We start from the raw sequence: 22,712 nt of genomic DNA, 5'->3' as shown, positions 1-22,712 counted from the left end.
TGCCTAATGTTATGGCTTCGGTAACTGATTTCGTTTTGCTTTCTCCTTTGTTCATGTGTGCTCTGACAGCTGACTGTGCTGTCATGTGACTTGCAGTTGGAATTCTCATTTTATCTTCTGCGTAGAGGTTTCTCCAGGATTGCTGCAGTATGAGCATCTGGGAAAGAATACAGGGAACTGGTTGGATATAAGAAGTTGCTAGTTAGTTTGGTTTCTTTCTCCGTTTTTCTTATTCCCTTTATGTCTTTCATGTTACAATGCAGGAAAAATTCTGGAGTTGGACTTAAATAATTGTTCACAAAATTAACTGTACTTCAGTAGAAAGCCTGACAGTAACATTGGGGGAGTTACTGGAAGTTTCTTTCTGTAACAAATTTTCCTTTCTGAAAAATTTGTAGAAAATGCTTTGGTTGTGATGGTAGAGCAGCAAATACAAACTACATCCTCTGTGTGCTGTTTTGCCTGAAAATTTAAACTGAATGAGAGGTGATTTAATGACAGGTGATGTTTTTACTCCCTTGCAAGGATAGGAGTTGTTGCATAACTTCAATGATTTTTAGACTTGTGAATGGAAGGAAATCTCAAACTGCTGTACAACACAGGATTGCTGTCAGGCAGACCTCCATTTTTGGGGTTGTAAGTCAATTCTACTTTACATTTAATGTTATGGTTTTTAATAACAGCTCCTAGAGCTGACTGTATGATGTACAGTTCTGTTCATCCAGACATCGTCTCTTCAGCCTTTGTCATGAAACCACAACTCTGCTCATGTGTGCTGCTTGAAACCCTGGGGTTAGCATTCAGCTTAGCCCTGGTGAAGAAACATGTGCTGACTACAGAGAGGTGACCTTTGGGTGCACTTGCTCAGCTCTGTTAAGTGCTTTGACATATTGAAGTGGGAGATGTAATAAATAAGTTATTACTGGACTTATTTGCCTGTGTACATGGTTGCTTCACATGCCTGGGAAGCTCTCATTATAATGGCGTGAATGTGATTTCTCAGCACATGAGCCTGCGATAGTTCTTGTGTACTTCAAATTGCTATCCCTTTTCTTAGGCATTCTGTAAAATGATGTAATAGATGTGGTTTAGTGTGCAGCATGAAAGACCAGACGTCTTTTGGATGGAAAAAGCCGAAGAGCTTGTGGTGTAGCTGTAAGGGTATTACACGTTACATGTTCTAGAAAACTTGTCTGAAGACATATGGTGTGCATGATAGTTGGAAAAGGTGATGGGTAAGCTAGGGCAGAACTAAGCAGGGGTGGGGATGTATTAAAAATCTCTTGTAGCATAGCAATGGCTGTACTTTGTGCCATTCAAGCTTGCATTTGCTGTAAGGAGAGATTGCTGGAGATTTCTTTACCATACATATTTGTGTGACAATGGTAGCCACATTTAATAGTGATTTCTATGGTGAGTGAGCTGCAAGCTTCAAATTTGCAGTGGCCATTCTGGAAATTTTGCTGGTTGAAACTGCCCATAAAGAACTTCAGATACTGTTGAATCTCTTCACTGTTCTGGTAGCTGAGGAGCTTCCGTGCACAAAATTCTGTGGATGGATAGTCATGATAGTCATATATGGAGCTGCTTTCTAACTGTGGTTGTAGCTTGCCTTGTCTTTCTGCCAGATTGTCTGTGTAACACCCCCTCAGCAAAAGGAGCCATTTCAGTGCATTCTCCAGAGAGGAAACTATGCTTTACAGCTGTTTGGAGCAGGGTGTACTGTTCTTCCTAGCAGTCATCCCTTGGGTAACAGTTTAAGAACCAAAAAGCTTGAACCATAGTTGTGAGAATGGTGGCAATAGTCTTTCTGGTACTCTGCTGCATTTGAAGTGGTTCACTAGTGCTCAGACTCTCTGGTGTGGGGACACGTGTTGTGACAGCCGATAGCCATCTGCACCTCGTCTGACTCCAGTGCATCAGCTGCTGATCACAAGGGGGGAAAAAAAAAAAGTGGAGCTCTTATTTGATTTTAAAGCTTGCTGAAAAGTAGTTTCATTTTCTTTTTCATGCTTTTGCTTCAGTGTCTTAAAACAACACTAGGTAGTTGGAAAGGCTGACCCGCAGGCAAGGTTATTCCCAGTATCTTGCTTGGACCTTGCTTGCACAACTGTTTTTGACAGTGGCCTGGGCTAGCCCTGCCTCCTTCCCTGCCTCCAGCTGCTGGTGCATGGCCAGAAACTACTGTAAGCCAGACTGGGAACTGGTGAGGCTCCGTCCCTTCTCCACTCACACACACCTGTTGTTTTTGCTGAGTTAATTTCGAGAGAGCACAGTCCCTGGGCCCAGCTTGTGTCGGGTGCTGGGGCCAGAAACATTGTGTAGGGACAGGAGGAGAGCCTGCCCTGGGGGCATTGACGTGGGTGTGTGTTTCATAGCTCGTAACTGTGGGATAGTTCACAGTTGGGTTTATAAGAAAAGAGGAGTCATGCTGAGGTTTCAGCAAAAGTAACTGACAGTTTTAATCGAGGCAGACACCATGTTTGAGCCCAGATCTTGAGCTGCACCAGAAATGGTTGCTTGAATGGTTTAATCTGTGAGTAGCAGCTGTATTAAGCCCCCTGGATCAGAGGGTGCATTGCACCCCACCCCATGACCACAGCTGTTACTTTTTAAAGCTGTTGGTATAGCAGCTCCCTAAACTAGCTCAACTGCATGGAATGCAGGATAGCTTAAGCCCTTCAAACAGGATAACTTCATCTGGCCGTGGTGAGGAGGTAATTACATCAGGCATCACCACTGGTGGAGGAGGGTGCTCAGCAAGCTGGAGGAAACCAGTCCATGTGACTCACATGGCCAGGATGGGCAATGTGATTGCCAACAGATTGTTTCCATTATGGGTTGCAGTGGAGAGGTCAGCTTGTATCTTATTGGAAAGTAGAGCAGATGCAACTTGAAACTATTCCCAGGTACTGATTTAATGCCAGGAGCCTTTTCTCGTGAGAGAAATAATTCTTGCTTTTACTGTGAAAGTTTATTTTGCATCTCTCTGAGAACAGCTGCTTATGCCACCTCCAGGCTGCTGTTACTCCCAATGCATAAATCCTACCTTGCTCCTTACACACATTTTTAGAAAAAAAAAACTCCCTATAACTTCCTTGAAAGTAATGTTACTCTGAAACTGCACTAGATTTTCATTTATATGTGCCCTTGAAGTTGTGTTTTGGAACATGATTAAACGTCAGATTTCTTATTTCCTTTGTGTGGAAATAACCTTCCCTGTCCAGGTGCCTGTGAAAGGGTGGAGGGAAGGACTGGCTTCAGAGACTGCTTTGCTTTTGTTCTCTAAACTGCTCGTCTTGTTTCTCTTTTGCTTCTGGCCTGTGGGTGAACTGACTCGAAGCTGTTGATTTCCTCTATTTCATAACATGGAACTGGGAAAGCAAACCCTTAGTCTCTGACTGATAATTCTGTTGTGTGAGGGACTTATCTGTTTTTGAATGAAACAAGAATTTTTTAACTTGCGAGTTCTCTATAAAAAAACAACACACTGAAGAAACACTCCAGCTTGATCAGAACCTTTGTGCTGTAGTATTATTTGTTATGTTTTTGTCATGTGCCAAAACCAGTCAACCAAGAGTACTGGAGCCCTTGAGAAATTTTCAGTGAAATGGTAACTTTCTGGGGCTTTATTGTGAAGAAGTTGGGTTTGGATTGGAACACATTTTGTCCTGGATGTAAAACCAGGTTTAGCCTTTCTGTTTTCAGAGCCCTTGAAGATAGTCAGGTTCTTCCAACTTTTTATGTTTGTATTGTCAAGCTTTTTCCCATTGCTGAACTTGGTTATTCTGTAGCTTAATTATCATCTTCATCCTGCGTCAATTTTGCCTTTATCCACTTCAGAAACACAAGAGACTAGCTCAGAGAACTAATCAGTACGATTGTAAAATGTCAGATATGCCTGCTTATGAGGAAAGAATAATGGCAAGTGTTTGTCTAGGATTGAGACACAGTCCTTGAATATATAGTTTTATTGGTGTCTTGGGTATGACTCAGTACCTGGCAAGTTATTTTTGAACCTTAAAATATAAAGGCTTATTGTATATGAAGATTTTCATCTTAGTTTTTTGAGTTCACAGAGAGAACTCTCTTGCATTTGTCCCTAACTTGTTCCAGCCATTAGCATACTGAAATTATTACTGCTGCTGTAGTACAGGGAAGCCAGGGGACCTGTAGTCAGTAATTAAAATGGAAAACTATGTGATATCTTACTGCTGACTCTTTGATTAAATATGGGATGCACTGGGTTTGAGAGGAGTTCTCAGAGGTTTTAAAATCTAGAGTAAAGTAGCTGAACTGTTGCTTCCCCTTTCTTACCCAAGGACTGGACTTCAGAGTGGAACAAGAATGATTCCCCTTTTTAGGAGGATCTGGGGTATGATAGTGGCAAGTGGTGCAACACCTATGAGCCAGAGATTAAGACAAACGAACCTTACAGGTGAAGCTTCACATCAGTTTAGATTTCTAGATTAAGACATGTTTCTGTGGATCAGTTACTCACTCTATGTGAGTTGTAAATAATAGGAATGCCTAGTAAGTCACTGTGCTGTCCTCAGTTTTTTGATGTGATGAGTCTATATTAATCCTACTGAAGTTTACACTGGCGATAGAAGGGAAGCTGGAGAATCTGTTGTGTTGCAAAAATCCATAGTGTCCAGAGGATGCAGGCTGCTGCCAGTGCCAGAAGAGGAGTAGCTGAGCCAGGCTGATGGCAAACATTTATTGAGCTGTGCTTCTTTAACAGAGCTTGGCCAGAGCACTCTGCTAGTAAGCCAGGCTGTCTAAAGAGTTCCTGGCTCTAAACTAGCTGACCTGGGCCTGCCTCAAAACTGAGTGATGCTGCATCATGTGACTGACTACATCTCACTGCAGTCCTAGTGCCTGCTGTGAGGGGAAGGGACTCCTTGCTTTACCTCTGAACTATGCTTAATTTAATTTTTTTCCTGCTGTTACTGTGATTTATTACCTGCTGTATTTAACCAGAGCTTTGTGTTCCTTTCCCAGTTTCTAGAGAGCTGACTTTCTGATATGGCTGTAGCTAGATAGTGTGATCTTTCACTGCATCTCTTGTGGATAGCTCTGCTTGGTTTCCAGCTTATGACATTACCCTTCAGAAACTGTCCTTCTGATACATACATAGATATGTATATATATAACATGTAAAATGCATAAAGGTGCAGCTAGGCCCTAATAAGCACTATTAGCAGCTTTTAGCCTGAATGCTGTGAGAATCTCGACCCCAATTTTGATCCTGAAGCTGGGTGGCTCCACTGCGGACAGGCAGGATGAAACTTAGACTTAGCACTTCTGCCACTGTTATTGGGTATTGCTAAAGTGCAGTAGTGTGGGGCCTGCCAAAGATGTCTGAGAAATTTATCAGGCTGTCAAGGAAAAAGGATGACTGCAGTGATATACCTAGTCAGAGTGGTTTTCACAGAGATTTCACAGGGAAGAATGTGTGATTGGGTGTTCAAGAAAGGGAAAAACGGACCTGACGCATGCTCCACAAGTGCTTAAATATGTTCTTGGTCCCTCCACCATAGCAATTATTTCTGGTATTTACAAATATAGAGCACAAATATGAATCTCTTAAGTGGTGCTCTTAGCTTTAAACTTCGTTATTTCAGGGACTGGTATCTAGAGGGTGACAGTTAGGACAACATGAATACCAACTAACAGGCTTTTTTTTCTTTTCAGTTACACTTGGAAAGCAATTGATACAGACAAAGAGGTAGTTTACAAAATAAACTTCTGTTATGGTGTTGAGGAGTGTGGAAGCACAAGTGCAGTCTGTGCCTATGACATCGAAAAGAAGACCTATCTGTCTGTAGGTAAGTAAACAAGTGTCATTCCTTCTAAGTAGTTCACAGTCATGTTAGTGGATGGTCTTAGAACTATTGCAAACTGTGTTAGCAAAGATTTTTTTCTTTGCTTCTCAGAACAGTGTAGAACTTTGTTCTGCTGAGGATTTACTGGGATTTGGGAAAACATGATCTGGTTGTAGATCACCACTGTATGGGACAGTGAAACATATCTTATGGTCTAGTTAACTGTAATCTAGTGTGAAACTATGCAAGGCTATCTCAAGTAGAAATAAGTGCATCTATCTGTGGCAGCATATGCACTATGCACAGCTTTGTTTGAAGCTCAATACTGAGCACAGTAGTGGACGGAGCTTGATTTATAGCTCTAAACTATGCCACAGCCTAAACTGCCAAAATGCTTCAGCATTTTGTTCAGTCAGGTTGCTCTCTGTAATGCAGACTTGGAGTACTGCTACGCTTCTGAGGTGTCATCCTTAAGTTGTTACACACAGAAAGGAAGTCAATTACAAGCAGCCCTGTGGTTTCGGTTACACTTGTGAAAGCTGGTGACTGCTTCAGTAGATCACAGATGTCCTTGGTATTCTGAGGAGTGGTGAGCTTGTGCATGCTGATCTAAATACGAAGCTGGCATATTCCTGTCCACATGCTTGCATATGATTTTATCAGTCAGAAACACCTTGTGCTCTGAACGTTATTTGTGTACTTATTTTCATGGATGTTTGTCACTTTCGAAGTTACTTTTCTGTTTTGGCTAATGAAACAATAATACATGAATATTGATCAAAAGGCTTTCTGATAGTTGACTGTTACTTCTATTAGAATAAAGCAATAGCTTTCTGAAGAATAGTATCTCTTCAGACTGCCTCTTAGTATCTGCAGATCCAAAGTCTGATTTAGCATGCTTGCCAGTCTTGCCTGCCATTGGCAGGCAGTTCTTACAAGAAGCTGTGAGGCTTCAGTAAAGGTGTTTGAACCTGAGCTGCTGGAAGATGGTGTGGGGAGGAAGATGTCTCTCACCTGTATGCCGATGCACAGTAGCTAATTACTTTCTGTTCTCCCCCTGCCTCTCTGCTAACAGAGATACTTTGGTTTCAGTCTGGGGTCAATCAGTGCTTTTCAAACAAACTGTTAGTGTTGGAACCCAGGCTTACAGAATTGCTGAGTGCCTGAATAAAGGTATATCCAAACCCCAGTTTTCTGGGATGACTGGTTAGATCACGTTTATGTTCAAACTATAATTGCATGTAGTAGCATCCTCTCTGAGGATTGTGACACCTCAGAGCTTTTGATGCTGTTAATGTTTCATTCCTAAAATGTACAGCAAGAATTTTGTTTCCTCCTGATGTAGGTCTCAACTCCTATGCAGTTGAGGCTTTCAGTTGCCTATGGATTAGAAAAGAAAGCAGCATCTGAGCATCTGTTTTAACATGCTGCTTTAAGTGAGACTGTAACGTGACAGTGAGTTGGAGTGAGCTTGAGGAGGTCTCTTCTTCTCATGGAAGTGTGGGAACTAGAGGCTTGTGTAGGTTTTGTTCCATATTTCTTATGGAAAGAGGAAGGAAGAACAGAGCTGGGTGATGACTATGAGCAGTATCAAATATTCCTCTGTATGCAAACCTTGAATATCTTATTGCTTGACTGCTACTGAGTGGAAGAGGATTTAGCAACAGATATACTGTGGTCTTGCAGAGGCTGTTTGAACAGACTTTCAAAAGTTAATCCGCAAATCCTATTAAAGTAGGCCATGTTTTTAACCACCTTGCAATAAATTAAGAAATCAAGGCAGTGCAGTTAACATTGTCACTGAATTTTGCTTTGTTTTATTGGTCAAATTGTCTTAGTTTTGTTCTTGCTCATGATTGTCTGAGGCTTATTAGTGATGCCTGCCATGCTTCTTCATACTGCCTCTAGTTGCATTGGAGCTTCGTCATCATCACACTGAGTTTAAATCATGCTAATGGATTATCAAACTTCTTACTTGTTAAAAAATTAAAAATGTCACTCTTATTGAGAAGAAGAATCTCTTTGATCCAGGTCTAGGCCAGTGTAAATTCCGAGTATAGATTCCAGTTATTTAAGACAGCTAAACCCACATATTTATCTTCAAGCAATCCAGATGGTATGAGATTAGCTGCACTCAGCTTCGGGGTACAGGTAAAGGACTTTGATTTGGGAGAAGGGCAATTAGTCAGCTTATAAACTTAAAGTTGTAAGCTTTCTTCATATATGGGCTTAATCAGTTCTGTTTGTTCTTTCAGAAAAAAAAGTCACTGCAAACAATTGTTTTGTTTTTAAATATCATCCATGCAAGGAGTGGCAGCTCTCAGTGATATGTAGCTCTTAGGTTTAAGAGAGCTGCATGGTACCTTGGCTAGCATCAGTGCTGGAACTCATAAAACCTGAAGATACCCTTTGGTAACACAGGAAATAGAAAAGGTAGAAACCACATGTATCATCTTTCTGCCTAGTTTTCTGACTTCTTTTAATTTTAAGACTATATTACTTGGATGCAGTATAGTTTTGCTTGCCTTCCATAAGGGGATAACAGGCTGGGCAAAGCTCCAACAAGCGTTTTTAGGATGAAACATTTGGCCTAGGTGCAAAACTGCTATCTGCAATGATTACAGGTTTGACTGGCTTTCTCCTTAGTGTAGACATAAACAAAAATGGAAAGGGGGAAGCTGGTAAATGCGTTTTATGGTGTTCTCTATAGTTTAAGCCAATCTCTTTGAAGAATTAAAATCCAGCTATCAAAAAAAGTAGACAGGCTGGAGTTACCATGTACGATCTAAAAGGACTAGGTGTTTAATACTAACCAAAACAGGTTTGAGCAGGAACATTTCACTGGCCTGAGCTGGTGCTCATCATGACTTGAAATGTGCTCCACCTTTCCTCTTCATGTCAAGTGCTGTGGAGGAGAGGAATATCAGTGATGCAGCACTGACCCCAGTCTTCATGCAGCACACAAGCTGTGCTAAAGGGAATGGGAAATGGAGGGGTTTTGCACCGAGGCAATAGATATGTGCTGGGTTTGTCTGCAGGCAGTGCCAGTCCCGAGGCATCAGTGGGTTCTTTGTTAAGTAGACTTAAGATTAAGTACAGCCAGCAATGTGCACTCACAGCCCAGAAAGCCAGCTGTATCAAAAGCAGTGTGGCCAGCAGGTTGAGGGAGGTGGTTCTATCCCTCTTCTTTGCTTTGATGAGACCCCACCTGGAGAACTGCCTCTGGCTCTGGGGTCCTCAGCATAGGAAAGACATGGACCTGCAGGAGTAGGTCCAGAGGAGGCTCACAGAGGAGGACTGGAGCATCTCTCCTATGAAGACAGAGCTGAGGTTGTTTAGCTTGGAGAAGACTCCAGGGAGATCTCATTGCAGCCATCCAGTTTTTATAGGGTATTTGTAAGAAGAATGAGGACAGACTTAGCAGGGCCTCTAGTGATAAAACAGGAGGTAATAATTTTAAACCAAAGGAGGGCAGATTCTGACTATGCATAAGGAAGAAATTTTTTAGGATAAGGGTGGTGAGGCATTGGAACAGGTTGTCCAGAAAGGTTGTAGATGCCCCATCCCTGAAAGTGTTCAAGGTTGGACTGGACAGGGCTCTAAGCACTGAAATAGTTGAAGATTTCCCTGCTCATTGCAGAAAGGTCCCTTCCAAGCCAAGGCACTCTGATAGACTCTTTCTCATCTTGTGCCAATGCTATTTGTATAAATGGCATAAAGACTGGGAAGCTGATAAATAGAAGCTGGTAGGAGGAAGGAGTGAACTGTGCTTGAAACTAGTTGGTAACAGCTTTCTGTTGGAGTCCTGTAGCCCTTGTTCCTAAGGCAGTGACTAGTTTGCAGTAGCACCTGCTGTTGTACTGCTTAAGATTGCAAGTGTTTGCTAAAAGGTAGGAGTGTGATTAGAGATATTCAAACACTATCTTAACTTGGATCCAAGCTTTCAAATTGGAAGAACCACAAGGATCATCCTCGGTTGCATTGTCTTCAGGTAGACTGGTATGTCTGTATACCTTGTGCTTGAAATTAGCCCCTGTCTGTTGAGCTTCTGTGAAGCTATTATATTATGATAACACCCTTTCTTTTTTTTCCCCTCCATTTTTAAACCCTAGGTGACTTAGGCTTGCTGAGTGTTTCTGAAAGTCTTCTGGAGCTCAACACTACACGTGACTGCTTGCAGCAAGGCAGTAAACACCAAATTCAAAGCAGTATTAACTTCCTGTGTGGGAAAACACTGGTAAGTCTAAATCCTCTGCTCTTCAATGGAAATAGAATTCTAACTTGCTTTTTAGGGAGACTTGCTGTGTTTTTGGATGTACTAATTACTGAACTTCCTAGCTTTAAAGAAAAGCCAGTTATGTTTTAGTGTTAAGGTCGTGATTTACTTGGACTTTCAAAATTCAGTCCCAGTAGAAAATAGTTGCAGATCTGCAGTTTAGCTCTAATCATGGGCTAGTGTTTTTACAGGGATTGCATTGTAGTAGTTTATTAGCGTAATATGGAGGAATGAGTCAACAGTGTACAGGGTGCCATAACAATGTGAGCTGTTGTTTAAATGTTGGCTCTGCCTCAGCTGTGGACCCTAGCATGACTGTTTAATGGAACAGCATTGAGGAAAATGGCTGACCTTTGTTGTGGGTCAGCATAGTTGACAACAGAATGTTAGGTTTTGTCTTTACGTTGTTGAACTAACAGTGCTTATACATCCAGCTGAGCTTCTGAGGAACTAGTTGTTTGTGAGAATCTGCTTGATGTGATTGGAGATCCCTGAAAACTTTCTAGGGGTGTGTGTTTATGCAGTTGACTTTGGAGTTACACCCCCCACATGCTTAAGAGATAACACAGCTTGGTTTCCTGTACAGACTGTGATCAGTTTACATATTTATGTACCAGAGAGAAGTATTTATTAGTGCTGCTGTTGGCACTGACAGTGCTATTGCACACCCTCTCTTGGAAATCTAGCCAATTCAAACAAAGTGCCAATGCAGCAGAGATTTAAATGCTTCCTGTTCTGTTTTAGCACATGATTCTCTAAACTAAATTAAAAATTATTGCTCAACTTCAGCTGTAACACCAGATCATAATCTTCAGGCTTGTTTTTTAGGTAGCTTAGTTCTAGTACCTGTTCTTCACATGACCTAGTAAAATGATTTTGTAAGAGTGTCTGGAACAACTTCTTTCCTCGCCTTTTATGGCAGGGTTAAATGGAGAGGCAATCAGTTTAAACATGCTGAAGTGCTTCTAGCTGAGGTGATGGAAGGCAAAGTGAAAAATTTGATTGTTTTCTTTTCTCTGAAGTAGAGCTGTTGAGTTGAACATGAAGTCCTGAACCATGGCACAACTGCCATCTTGAGATATATAAAAATGTGTATAACATGAGCCTGTAAAAATAAGTAGATGAGATCAGAGGTATTCTTTCTGTGTAGCAGAAGAGGCTGCTAATCAGTTGTTTTTGTGGGCTAAAAGAGAGGGAACATGGTAAACATACATTGTCTTGCTGTGTTCACATACTTATATGCAATTCTATTGGTGTTTTCCTTTTTAGTAAGTAGATGTGACTGATGCTTCTACCACTATGAATTGGCATCGTGAGCACTTCTAAAAGATGTAGTGCAGTTACTGCATGTTACGACTGGCACACATTAATTTGAGTATTGGTGCATATGCAGGCTAAGGATTTGGCATCATCCATCTTCCTGAGTTTCCCAAAAAAGGCTGTTAAATAACAACTTGCTGTTAGCAAATGCTATTAAGAAACTGTATGCCTTGTTCTGTGGTGTGCTCATTTTTTCTTAATCTCTTGAATGAACTTCTTATTGTCTTCTTACTGTAAAATAAAAGTGAAGTCTGTTTTTCAAACTTGGATTTTTCCCTCTTTAAATAGGGTACCCCTGAGTTTGTAACAGCAACAGAGTGTGTGCACTATTTTGAATGGAGGACCTTTGTGGCTTGCAAGAAAGACTTGTTTAAACCTGTGAAAGAGGTAATCTATGTACTATCCATGCAGAAGTTACTCTTCACATATTGGATGACTTTAACTTCCTGCCCCTACCCCAAATTAATCCCAACAACTTCATAAACCTATGTTTATATATTGGTTTGTATATATAGGTATATAAAGCATATACGTTGAGGTTGGCAGAGCTGAGAATTTTAAATAACTCTTCAACATTTTCTGCACGCAGGATGGTTGTTTATGGTAAAACTCTTCTAAAAGCTAGAGCAAAACAGTCTAACTTCGGATGCCTGATTTTAAGTCAGCATGTCTAACTTTGAGCTTCCAGAAGTAAAAACCTTTTCCACATACTATCGGGGCTTCATATGTGCCTGTTCATAACTTCTCCCTACTTGTGTAGCATAGTTTGCCTGTAATTTTTTGTTGTTTTCTAGGTCCCTTGCTATGTGTTTGATGAAGATTTGAAGAAACATGACTTGAATCCTCTCATTCAAGTTTCAGGACGCTACTTGGTGGATGATTCTGATGATGATGATTCCTTGTTCATAAACATCTGCAGGGACTTAGGTGTGAATGCTTGCTTGTGTCACCTGTCAGTGTATAACAACTTCCTTGTAGTGTGACTTTCTGCCAGGGTCTCTATTAAGGTTGTCCTATGTCCAAGGATCAGTATTTTAAGACTTACACTATTTGTTCAAGCTACTTTTGATGATTTGAAGGCTGCTTTCTGTGAAGCCAAGTCTTACTCCCTAAGTATTGAGGTGGTCAGAGATACACCCCTTCTGAATAGGCAGGTACTGTTAGAAAAAGTGACTTACACTGGACTGAGTGGAAGAGCGCAGCTTATCTTGTATCTGTGTCTGTTTGCTGCCAAGTAGAACCAGTATGGTTCATAGGGCTTCATGCACTCTAAATCTAGTACTTTTGACTCCAGGTTGTTGCTCAGTTCCTGATGAACGTCCTGAGGTGCATCTCTAATACTGTTTAGGTGCTTGCATAAGTACTGGTGGATAGCTAGCATTTTGATATCAGTTGAAAGCTGTATACATGAGGAATTAAACCAGCAAAATCATGTATTTGAAACTTACTGAAAAGGCTAGTTTATCTGTGTACTTCCACTGTGCTTTTTACTCTGCAGTTAAATAGGTATTTTGTTGCCCCTGTTAAGGGTTTTGTACTTCTAGTTCTAGTGACAGGTGTATTCTCTTAAACATCCCACTAATCTGAAACTTTTTGCTGTCAGGTTTGAATCAGATGACTTATAAGAACCAAAGAAGGAAAAGAGCCTTCCCTTTGAGGAGGGGTTATCTGTCAATTGTATCATTTTAGTGTTGTGAGGGGAAAAAAAAAAGAAATACTTGGCATGCTTCTAGAAGTTTTCAAATCCCTATGTATCCAGCATCTGTACAAGCAACTAACTGCAGCTACTTTGGCACAAAGGATGAATTTGCTGTCCAAAACTGGGGCAGCATGAACATAAGCACTCCAGGTTTAGTTTTGTCAGTCTCACATTTTCGTGTAGCCCATTTTTTAAAAGTACTTTTAAACAAGGTAAAGCAATGAATGATAAGTGAACCCACAAATAAAGTGGCAGGATATTTCAGGTGGTAGAGCAGGGCTTAGAAACTGAGTTTTATAATCTATTTTCTGTGTTCTATAACCAGGAAGTTCAAGTGGAGAGACCAAGAACTGCCCTCTGGGCAGTGCTGCTTGCTTGTTACACAAAGGTCAGGCATATGATGTTGGTCATCCAAAGGAACAGCTGAAACTCCACGGCAAAGACAGGTATGTAATTTTTTTGGTGATACTACTGTGATACTTCTCAGTCATCTGGGCTGGAAACAATATTCTTGCTAACAGATGAGTCTTCTAAAACTTAATGGTAATACCACTCCAGTGCTGAAGCATTGGTGGGAAAAAATTCTTCAGATACTGTCAGAGCAGTCTTTTTCAGGCCTTCTGTTGTACTGCTATAACAGATCAAAGTTTCTCCTTCGTTGTGAGACTACACAACTGAGTGTAGAACTGGTGTTCTCTGCCCACAAGCAGCAGAGTGAGATTTGACCCTGTCTACCTTCTGTCTGAGGGCCCACGGGGTTAATGCGTTTGACTCTCAGTGGTTTTATGCACTGTACTTGACTCGCTCTGCTGCCCAGAAGTACTTTAAAAGTTGAGAATAGGGCCAGATGTTGCCCTTCTGTGTCTTTTGCATTAATGAGTTCTTAACAGAAGAAATCGATAAACAATGCAAGGCTTATTATCCTGGTGGTGGCAAAGCTGGGACTACAAAAAACTGTTTCCTTGTTGCTGCTTCTGTTCTGCTTGCTGCCTTTTCTGCTGGAAATAAATTTGAAATAAAAACAAAACTGCAACAAAACCAAATCACAAGCAAACAAAAAACCCAACCAAAAAAGCACTCAATCCAATGTGCCACAGGAGACTTACTTAGCATGCTGATCTTTGTGATCTTCGGGTCATCTGAGCCCGCTTACCTTGTCTGTAGGGTCAATAGTACCCCATCGACTGCTGCAGTACTGTTTTATCTCAGATGCAAGCTGAAGAAAACAAGCAGAATAAACAAATAATAGGGAGACCAAAGGTTCTGACCTGTCTGTGATAAGGTTGAGGGTTTTATTTTAATTTACAGATGAAATTGTTAGTCCTTGTTTCATGCTGGGTGAAAAGCCCTACAACCAAGTGGCTGACATGTTCTGTACCAAGGCAGAAGCTTATATCTGAGCAAGCACAACCTTATTCTAATATTAAATGCAACTAGTACTCTATAAAAGTGCCTGACAAGCAGGCTTTATTTTATTCCCCTTTAGAATTAAAAAGCTCTTCATTGCTTGAGGAATATTCACTGTATATACTCATTCAGACTAGGGTGGCCTGGGAAGGGAGTAAGGCAGTTATATATCTGTGTCCTCAGGTATAGAAAGACCAGTTGGAGGTGTGGCTAACCAGACTGTCACCCTTCTGCGAGCTTTCTGCCTGTTAAACTGTATAGAACATAAATGCTTAGTTGGAAAGTTGTGTTGATCTCCTTGCTCTCTCAGACAAGTCGCCTTGCTCTTTGTCTTTCCTTGTCAGATAATTATCATGTTTCATTCTCCTGCCTCACTTGATCTGATCCAGTTGCCTTGCTCCTCTCAATTTGCTGATGGGTTCATCTTGCTCTTAATTCTGGGGGTAGAATGGAAAGAGTTTATACATACAGAGGTGGTAAAGTGTAGGATTGTGGTAAACTGGAGTGGTTATTACTTTCAAAAGCTGCAAGACTGTTTACCAAGTCTCCTCTCCAGCAGTTTGAGCAGAAAGCTGAGAGTGTTCTTGTGACTGTCAGCTAAATTCTTGCTACAATGTGTGTTAAAAGGCATTCAGCACAGTCTTAACTGGGGTGCAAGAGGATACTGTATTAAGTAATTTTGCTGGAACTGTTTGAGTCTTTGTTTTTTTTAACTGTAAGACTGAAGGAATGAGAACCCCCATAAAAGTTGCTTTCAGGAGCAGGGCTACTTTGGTATGTTCTTCCTGAGTATCTATCAGGGAGTGGGCAAATAGCCTTCTTCTGTACAGTTCACAGTGTCTTAACTGTTTTTTTTTGGTTTGTTGTTTTCTATTTCTAGGCTGGTATTGAGTTATGAGAGAATATATAGTGATAAAGAAAAGCCAGACTTCTGCCTAGGCCATAACCCAGCAGTGACAATCACTTTTGTTTGTCCATCGAAGAGGGGAGAAGAGGTAACTTTGCTGTTTAACTGTTTGACTTTTGTGTGCATTTTTATCTTTCATTTTAATTCAGGGCTGAGGAAAACATGAATATTCATGGATTGTAGATTATGAAGAGTGTGAAATCTTATAGCTTATAGCTGTTGCATGTAACTCTTCTTTATTAATCTGTCCTTCCTCAGGGAAAAAGAAAAGCTAGTAAGTGTTATTGCATAGCAAAAGTCACTGAGCAGCCTCCTGAATTCTTTTTAATGTAAAGTAAAATCTTTAGTGTTAAGCCACAACTCAATTTTTGCAGGACATTGTTTTAGCCTAGCTTCAGTGCAGTATGATGATCACTTTGTTGTGATGCTGGGTAATTTCAGCAACTTACGCAGCTTGAATTGGGCCAAAGTGACTATTGCTAATGGTCTGCCATTTCATACAGTGATGCTTTTCGTTGCAGTTTAGTGAAGGAGGAACTCTTGTCTAGCTAATTCTTGGTTTAATGTTCTGTCCATCATCTGACCTGGATAGGTACCATACTTCACCCTCATTGCTGCAGAAACAAACCATAGGCTCTTGTCTACTGTGACTTTGTAATGCCTTGCTACAGCTATGCACACTTGTAGTATGGTAGTATTATTAATGATACTTGTGCCTGTAGCTTACCTCATACATACCTTTGTATCTGCCAGTTATTCTAGTGGATGGCAGAAAGACAGATTTATGATACAAAGTGGATTTCTAATGTTTCACTTCAAAGCGAGGAAAACTGCTTCTCCCAGGATGTGCAAAAATATTTCGCTATAGAAAACTCATCTGACAGAAGTGTTGGTTGAAGAGTTCTCAAATGTCTTTCAGTCTTGATTTGAACCGAGGGAATAAAAGTTGCTAAAACACCAGGGTCTAAAAGTCTACTTTGCCTTCAAAGAACACTTGATCTCTGCTCCTCTCATTGTGGACTTCTCTGCGGCAAACACAATTCAGGCAATCCAAGCTGTGTTTCGCCATTTGGGCTCACATCTCCACTTTTCCCACCACATTAAGTAAAAGTGCTTTTTAAAGCACTATTACTTCTGCTGTCCATCTGCTAATACCCCATACTTCTGTTTAGACTTCAACTAGTTTGCCACATCATTTATAAAACCTGTTTTATTTTTTTCTCAGCAGCTGTTTCTGAGAGGTTAGAAACAATGTTTGCACATCTTAAACAATTTACAGGTGAAGTAGTTGTTACTGATCCTAAAGGAGTGTGACACTATTGCTTTAACAATTATATTTCAAATAAGTCTACTTATAACTTAAATTCTGTTCACTTCCATATCAGAGTGCAGGTCCCAAACTCACAGCAAAAACAAATTGCCGGTATGAAGTTGAGTGGGTTACTGAATATGCCTGTCACAGGGATTACCTGGAGAGTAAGGACTGTCTTCTTACTAATGAGCAACATGATATCTCCATTGATTTAAGACCGCTTACTCAGTTTCCTGGTAAGCTCACTATTTTTCTTTTTTGTTTGTGGTTGTTACTAACCAGTTTTGCGGTTCCTTGTTTAGAGACAAGAAAATGTCCTCCATAGATATTTGGAGTTTCATGTCTGTTCTGATGCGTGTTAGAACACTTTTCTGTTTGTCATTTATTCAGAGTATGTCACGCCATATGTCGCCAAAGATGACAAGGAGGAGTATTACTTTTACTTGAACGTATGTGGGAAAACTACTGCAGGTAACTGCAAGGACGGCACAGAATACATTTCATCTTGCCAAGTAAAACCTTCAAGTAACCAGCAAAAAGTGGCAGGAAGATTTCAGAACCAAACACTAAGGTGTGTAAATGCTCTTTAGTCCTTCTAACTAGTCTGATTTGACAGGTCTTTGTTTCCTACTTTGATGCTCTTATTTGTCATGTAAGCAATATTTGACACAAAATGCAAGTATTTTTGCTCATTTTTGGTAGAAAAACTTCAAAAGTATACCAACATAGCATTAGCAATTAGAGGAGCCAGTGAGGTGTGCAGAGGCCATTGTCTAGACAGGAAGAGACTTTCACTGACTTTTTTTGTCAGAATTGCAGATTGTGCTGTACTGCCTCTTGCACGCCTTGAGTTTTCTGTGTCAGGTGACAGCAGAAGAAGCTGATTCTCAAGGGGCATATGTGGACAACAGTTGGCATGAGATTAAAGCAGAGATTAATTCACCTAGATATGATCTTCCATTTTTGTCTGTAAGCACGTGATCTTGAAGGAAGTAGGACTTCCTTCACCTGCAAAAATAGCCACACAATAAACTAATGAGAATACATATTTCACCACACCTAGAGTAGCTTTAGAGCATTCTTTGAACTCTATAGAAATTAATGAAAAGTGACCAGAAAACTCAGTGGATGCAAACCTTTGTTGCAGTAGAAATGTCAGTATTAATGTTGAACAAGCATTTGTTTTCCCTTAGAGTGAGAAAATTAATGAATAAATGAGAGTGTGGTTTCTTTTACGTGAAGAACACTGTATGATTGTGTCTGATCCCATGTTTCTGTCTAAAACTGGCTTTTTACTCAGATACTCTGATGGGGATCTCACTTTAACTTATCCAAACGGGGATGCATGTAGTTCTGGCTTTCAGAGAATGACTGTCATAAACTTCGAGTGCAATGAAACAGCAGGTGAGTTTAACAAGCTGTGGTGACTCTGCTCAGGATTTGACTTCTGTGCTTGCTAGTAGACCTTATACTCAGAGGAATGCTTGCTTTGAGCCACAGCTAAAACACAAGAAATAAATATTGTTACAGTAAGCACTAATTTCTGTTGGCTGATAGAATTGTTTTGTGCTTGTAGTAGCACCGCTAGTATAAATTTACACCGAAGATTGAGAAGATGGAGGTATGAAAGTCTTTTTTTTCTCAGCCAACAGTAAAATATCAGAAACACAAGTCCTGTGCAACAATTAATTTTTTTTTTAATCTTCCTTGCTCATTACTAGTCCTTAAATCTCCTTCCTTCTCTCTTTCCCCCGCTAGAACCCTTACATCTGTTTATCTATTTTCAATGTTAAGGTAATGATGGTAAAGGAACTCCAGTGTTCACTGGTGAAGTGGACTGCACCTACTTTTTTACTTGGGATACAAAATATGCATGTATTCAAGAGAAAGAAGATCTCCTTTGCAGAGTTACTGATAAAAGAAAACACTATGACTTGTCACCTCTTACCCGCAGTTCAGGTATGGCAATGAAAATTAGCTTTCAGTTACTTTTGTCCTAAGTTTACATGCCATTTCTGGTCAATTCTTTAGCTGAACATCAGTCAGCTTTTGCTGTTCTTAGTGAATTTTCTACAATGTTTTTTGCATCCCTCATCCCAAAAGGATGAGTGCCTTGTGAAAGTAGCCATATCCATGACTGCCTTGGTTGCTGCCATCTTAAGTGGTTTTAACTCACAGCATCACAATTTGGGTCGAAAGGGACCTTTAAAGACCATCTAGTCCAACCCCTGTCATGGGCAGGGACACATTCCACTAGACCAGGTTGCTCAAAGCCCCATCCAGCCTGGCCTTGAACCTCCCAGGGATGGGGCATCCACCACCTCTAGGGGAAACCTGTGCCAGGTAGGGTTCACCATGGCTCAGCAGCTCCTGCCCAATGGCTTGTGCAAGGGGGACACCTTTGGACCCATTCAGAAAATGCAGGATTTGGCAGCTGTGGCTTCATGGAGCAGATACAGGTGTAACCTGAGCTGAGATCAGGGCTTTTGTGTGCTGGAGATGCTCTGAAGGAGAGGTCATCCCACAGATGTGGTTCCTCTGTAATAAGAGGCATTTTGGCATGGAGAGGCAAGAACAATTAAGCCAGATGAACTGTTCTTAACTACCCTCTGTATTTCAGAGTTAGCCCAGAACTGGGAAGCTGTGGACAGTAGCTTTTCGGAGTTAGAAAGGAAGCATTACTACATCAATGTCTGCCATAAAGTGTGGAAGAGAGGAGGAGCTTCCAGCTGTCCAGATGGTGCTGCTATTTGCTCTGTAGGTGAGTCAGGGGTTTTGTTTGGTGGTATTTCTGGAGTTTTGTTCATTCTTTTTTAAGGCTCTGAAGGCTTGGCACTTCCTCTGCAAGTGGAGTTGGCTGCCCTGAGTGCCTTCAGTTATATGAGGAAACAGAAGTTAGGAGCGTTTCTTTCGTGCTCTTAAAGACTCTAGAAGAAATAATGCAAGTAGCCTTTTCTAACTAAGGAACTCCAGGCATTGTAGCATGGTTTTGGTGAGGTAAAAACGCACTCCTAATGATAGGCTGTCTTTATAACTAGACGAATGGAAAGGCTTACTATCTTAATAGTCTAAGCTTCACTTCTTTTCAGAGAAACGAATGTGATGTATTTATTGTCTCTACAGATAAAGAAAACAAGAGTAAGAATCTTGGAACATTTGTATCTTCTCCTATAAAGGTTGGAGAAAATATTCAACTTATCTATTCAAATGGAGACAGCTGTGGTCCTAACAAACAAATCAAAAGTGTCATCACGCTAATGTGCAGACCAGGTGAGAACATCCGCACCCTGTTCTCTGATCCAGCTAAAAACTGAAGATCATATAATAAGCGCAGATATGAGTGCTACCTACTAGCATGTGCTTTTGTCTTTTATCTCTTTCTTAGCAGAAGCTTGAAGCTTATGGTTTGTTTATTAGGATGATAATAATGTAATTGTAGGTATTTAGTTCTATTTACCTTTTATACAACTGCTCTTTGAAGCTGCACAAAGCATTTTCTTTCCCTTGATGGGAAAGACTGGTTCTCAATGGAGATCAGATACTTTAACTTCCAATAAAGTATCCAATAGGTTTGGGTTGTATCTAAACTGCTGACAGTTATGGGAAGCAGAAACATTTGCAGAAGTTACTGTTGTTCATCTTGATATAATAGCCTGCTAGTTTGACCATCTCCTAGGGAAATAAACCTATGCTCCTCTACCTCAGCCTGAGGAATTTGAAACCTCCAAGTGTGGTGGCTGTTAGGAACAGGTTATGCACTACTTCTCAATAGAGCCATTACTTTATAGTAAAATACCAGGTTTGTGTATCAAAGCAGACGTTTTTTCAAATATTGTGATAGTACTCAGGAGCAGATTGAGCACTGCATCTTCACTAAGCTTTTATTTTGGGGAGGAGGATGCAAAGACTTTGTGAAAAAAATTTTAGTTCTATTTTCAGAGCAGTGGTGTTTTAACAGTTAGTCTTGGTCTACTCTTGGGGAGAAGCTAGTGTTCTTAGGTTTAAATTCCTAGTTCCTATTGGCAACCTGGCTGTCTGTATGCATAACACATTACTCTTTTGATACCAGGTGATCTAGAAAGTGCTCCAATCTTGATGTCTGAGAGTAAATGTTCATATGCATTTGATTGGTATACTGCTGCTGCGTGTGTCCTGTCTAAAACTGAAGGAGATAACTGTCAAGTCTCTGACCCTCAGGCAGGTATGTATTTCTGTTCAGCAAACTGAAAGGTCAGGAAGGATAGAACTTGTGCCTCAGCACTGAGTCATTTTGATACTCAAGAGCAAAGTGAGTTCAGCCTAACTTTAGGCACCCACAGGTTTTTTTACATGCATATGGAAGATCAGAACAGCACGAGCTTAATGTTCCCCTAGTATATGTAGGAAAATAGATATAATGTGTATTTTACTGTAGTAAATCTCTCTCTATAAGAAAATACACTTTTAGTATGTCCATTTTTTTTCTGGAACAGTAATTACGTAGAAGGAGGCTTATTCAGGGGGAGGTGAATTAGCTGTGTGACTGGCAGAATCAAACCCTGTGAGAGATGGCAGGATAAAATTGAACTGATAAAGTTTATTCCTTACTCATTAGGCTTCTCTTTTGATTTATCACCTCTGGCCAAGAAAAATGGACACTATATAGTTAATACTACAGAATACTTGTTTTACATAAACATCTGTGGCAGTGTGCCTGATGAGCTGTGTCACACAGAATCAGCAGCATGCCAAGTAGCGCAAAGGTGAGTAACTCTAGTTCTGTTGTCTGTGGTAGATCTCTTGTTGCATGATATGTTGTCTGTGTGCAATACTGAACAATTTGCATGCAAAATAATTATTGTGCTACCTGTAATAGGTTTTGGTAATTTACATGTAATTTGCAGTAATTACACTGCCACCTACTTCCAGCAAAGTGCACAGACATGTAATCTTGCTTACAGCTAGCTTTTGAGATGGAATGTACCCATTGCTCCCCCCTATGTTTTCCATAGGACCTGTAAGCTGTAGATTAACTGCTACAGCTGTATTAAAACAGCCTACAATCCAGAGATTCAGGATCAACTGTATTCCAAGAGCTGGCCTAAAGAAGCACTGCTGTGCTTGGGAGGAGTAGTGACTGCGTTATGCAGAGGTGGAGCCCAGAGCTTGGGTATTGCACCATATGGCCTCAAGTTGTGCCACTGGAGGTTTAGATTAGATAATAAGAAAATTTTCTTCATGGAAGGAGTTGTCAAGCATTGAAACAGGCTGCCCAGGGAAGTGGTCGAGTTGCCATCCCTGGAAGTGTTCAAAAAATGTGTGGATATGGACTTGAGGACATGGTGTAATAGTGAACGTGGTGGTGGCGCTAGGTTGACAATTGGACTTGATGATCTTGGAGATTTTTCCAACTTCAACTATTCTTTGATTTCCATTACTAAAACTCCTGTGCCCAGTGTGTACTGCTACTCCGACAGTATCATTGCTGTTATCTTCTATGAACTATGACTGAGATGGTATCTGTACACTTCAGGTTCCAGGTCAACCTGTTGCCAGAGGTATGCTGTACTTGATTTGTCTCTGAGTTACTCTCCAGCCAAGGATAGTTCACTGCAGACCCTAAAAGTGTTCTCCAGAGGAAGGTGATCAAGCTAGGTCTGATAGAGCCAGTGTTAAGTCAGAGTAAAGAAACACCTAGCTGAGAACTGTTGTGCAGTGCTAGGTCTTCCCTGTGCAGTAGTTGAATGAAGCCAGTTTGAGCCCAACATTAGGGTGTCTGCAGTTTGAATTCTACTTTGGAGAATGAGAACTTGATGTTTTTGTCAGTTGTTTAGAGAAAGGAGTGTTAAACTTGTCTGGATATCTAAGCAATATACTTTCCTTTTCAAAGAACGACACCTGTTCGTGTTTTATGTTTACTTTTGGCAGCATCCTATTCATCCCAGCTCACTTAGGTCTAATCAACCTTATTTAATTATTATATC

General features: G+C 40.7%; 1 protein-coding gene across 1 annotated transcript in view; it reads left to right on the top strand.

Moving 5' to 3' along the window:
* The window catches only part of IGF2R (insulin like growth factor 2 receptor), a 56,739-nt gene that overhangs the window by 2,081 nt on the left and 31,946 nt on the right, over positions 1–22,712 (top strand). Inside the window, exons 2-15 of the mRNA XM_051811067.1 lie at positions 5,698–5,831; positions 9,941–10,065; positions 11,713–11,811; positions 12,219–12,351; positions 13,449–13,569; positions 15,411–15,525; positions 16,823–16,985; positions 17,140–17,320; positions 18,050–18,153; positions 18,544–18,708; positions 19,370–19,510; positions 19,873–20,019; positions 20,819–20,950; positions 21,344–21,491. Coding sequence (XP_051667027.1) covers positions 5,698–5,831; positions 9,941–10,065; positions 11,713–11,811; positions 12,219–12,351; positions 13,449–13,569; positions 15,411–15,525; positions 16,823–16,985; positions 17,140–17,320; positions 18,050–18,153; positions 18,544–18,708; positions 19,370–19,510; positions 19,873–20,019; positions 20,819–20,950; positions 21,344–21,491 — 1,908 coding nt within the window. The remainder of the gene's footprint in view (positions 1–5,697; positions 5,832–9,940; positions 10,066–11,712; positions 11,812–12,218; positions 12,352–13,448; positions 13,570–15,410; positions 15,526–16,822; positions 16,986–17,139; positions 17,321–18,049; positions 18,154–18,543; positions 18,709–19,369; positions 19,511–19,872; positions 20,020–20,818; positions 20,951–21,343; positions 21,492–22,712) is intronic.

The sequence above is a fragment of the Manacus candei genome, unplaced genomic scaffold (assembly GCF_025592945.1).
Source record: "Manacus candei isolate 608988 ecotype Guabito, Panama unplaced genomic scaffold, ASM2559294v1 h1tg000081l, whole genome shotgun sequence".
NCBI classification, from domain to species: Eukaryota; Metazoa; Chordata; class Aves; order Passeriformes; family Pipridae; genus Manacus; species Manacus candei.
Note: the sequence above shows the minus strand (reverse complement) of the source record. Positions and strands in the feature narration are given on the sequence as shown.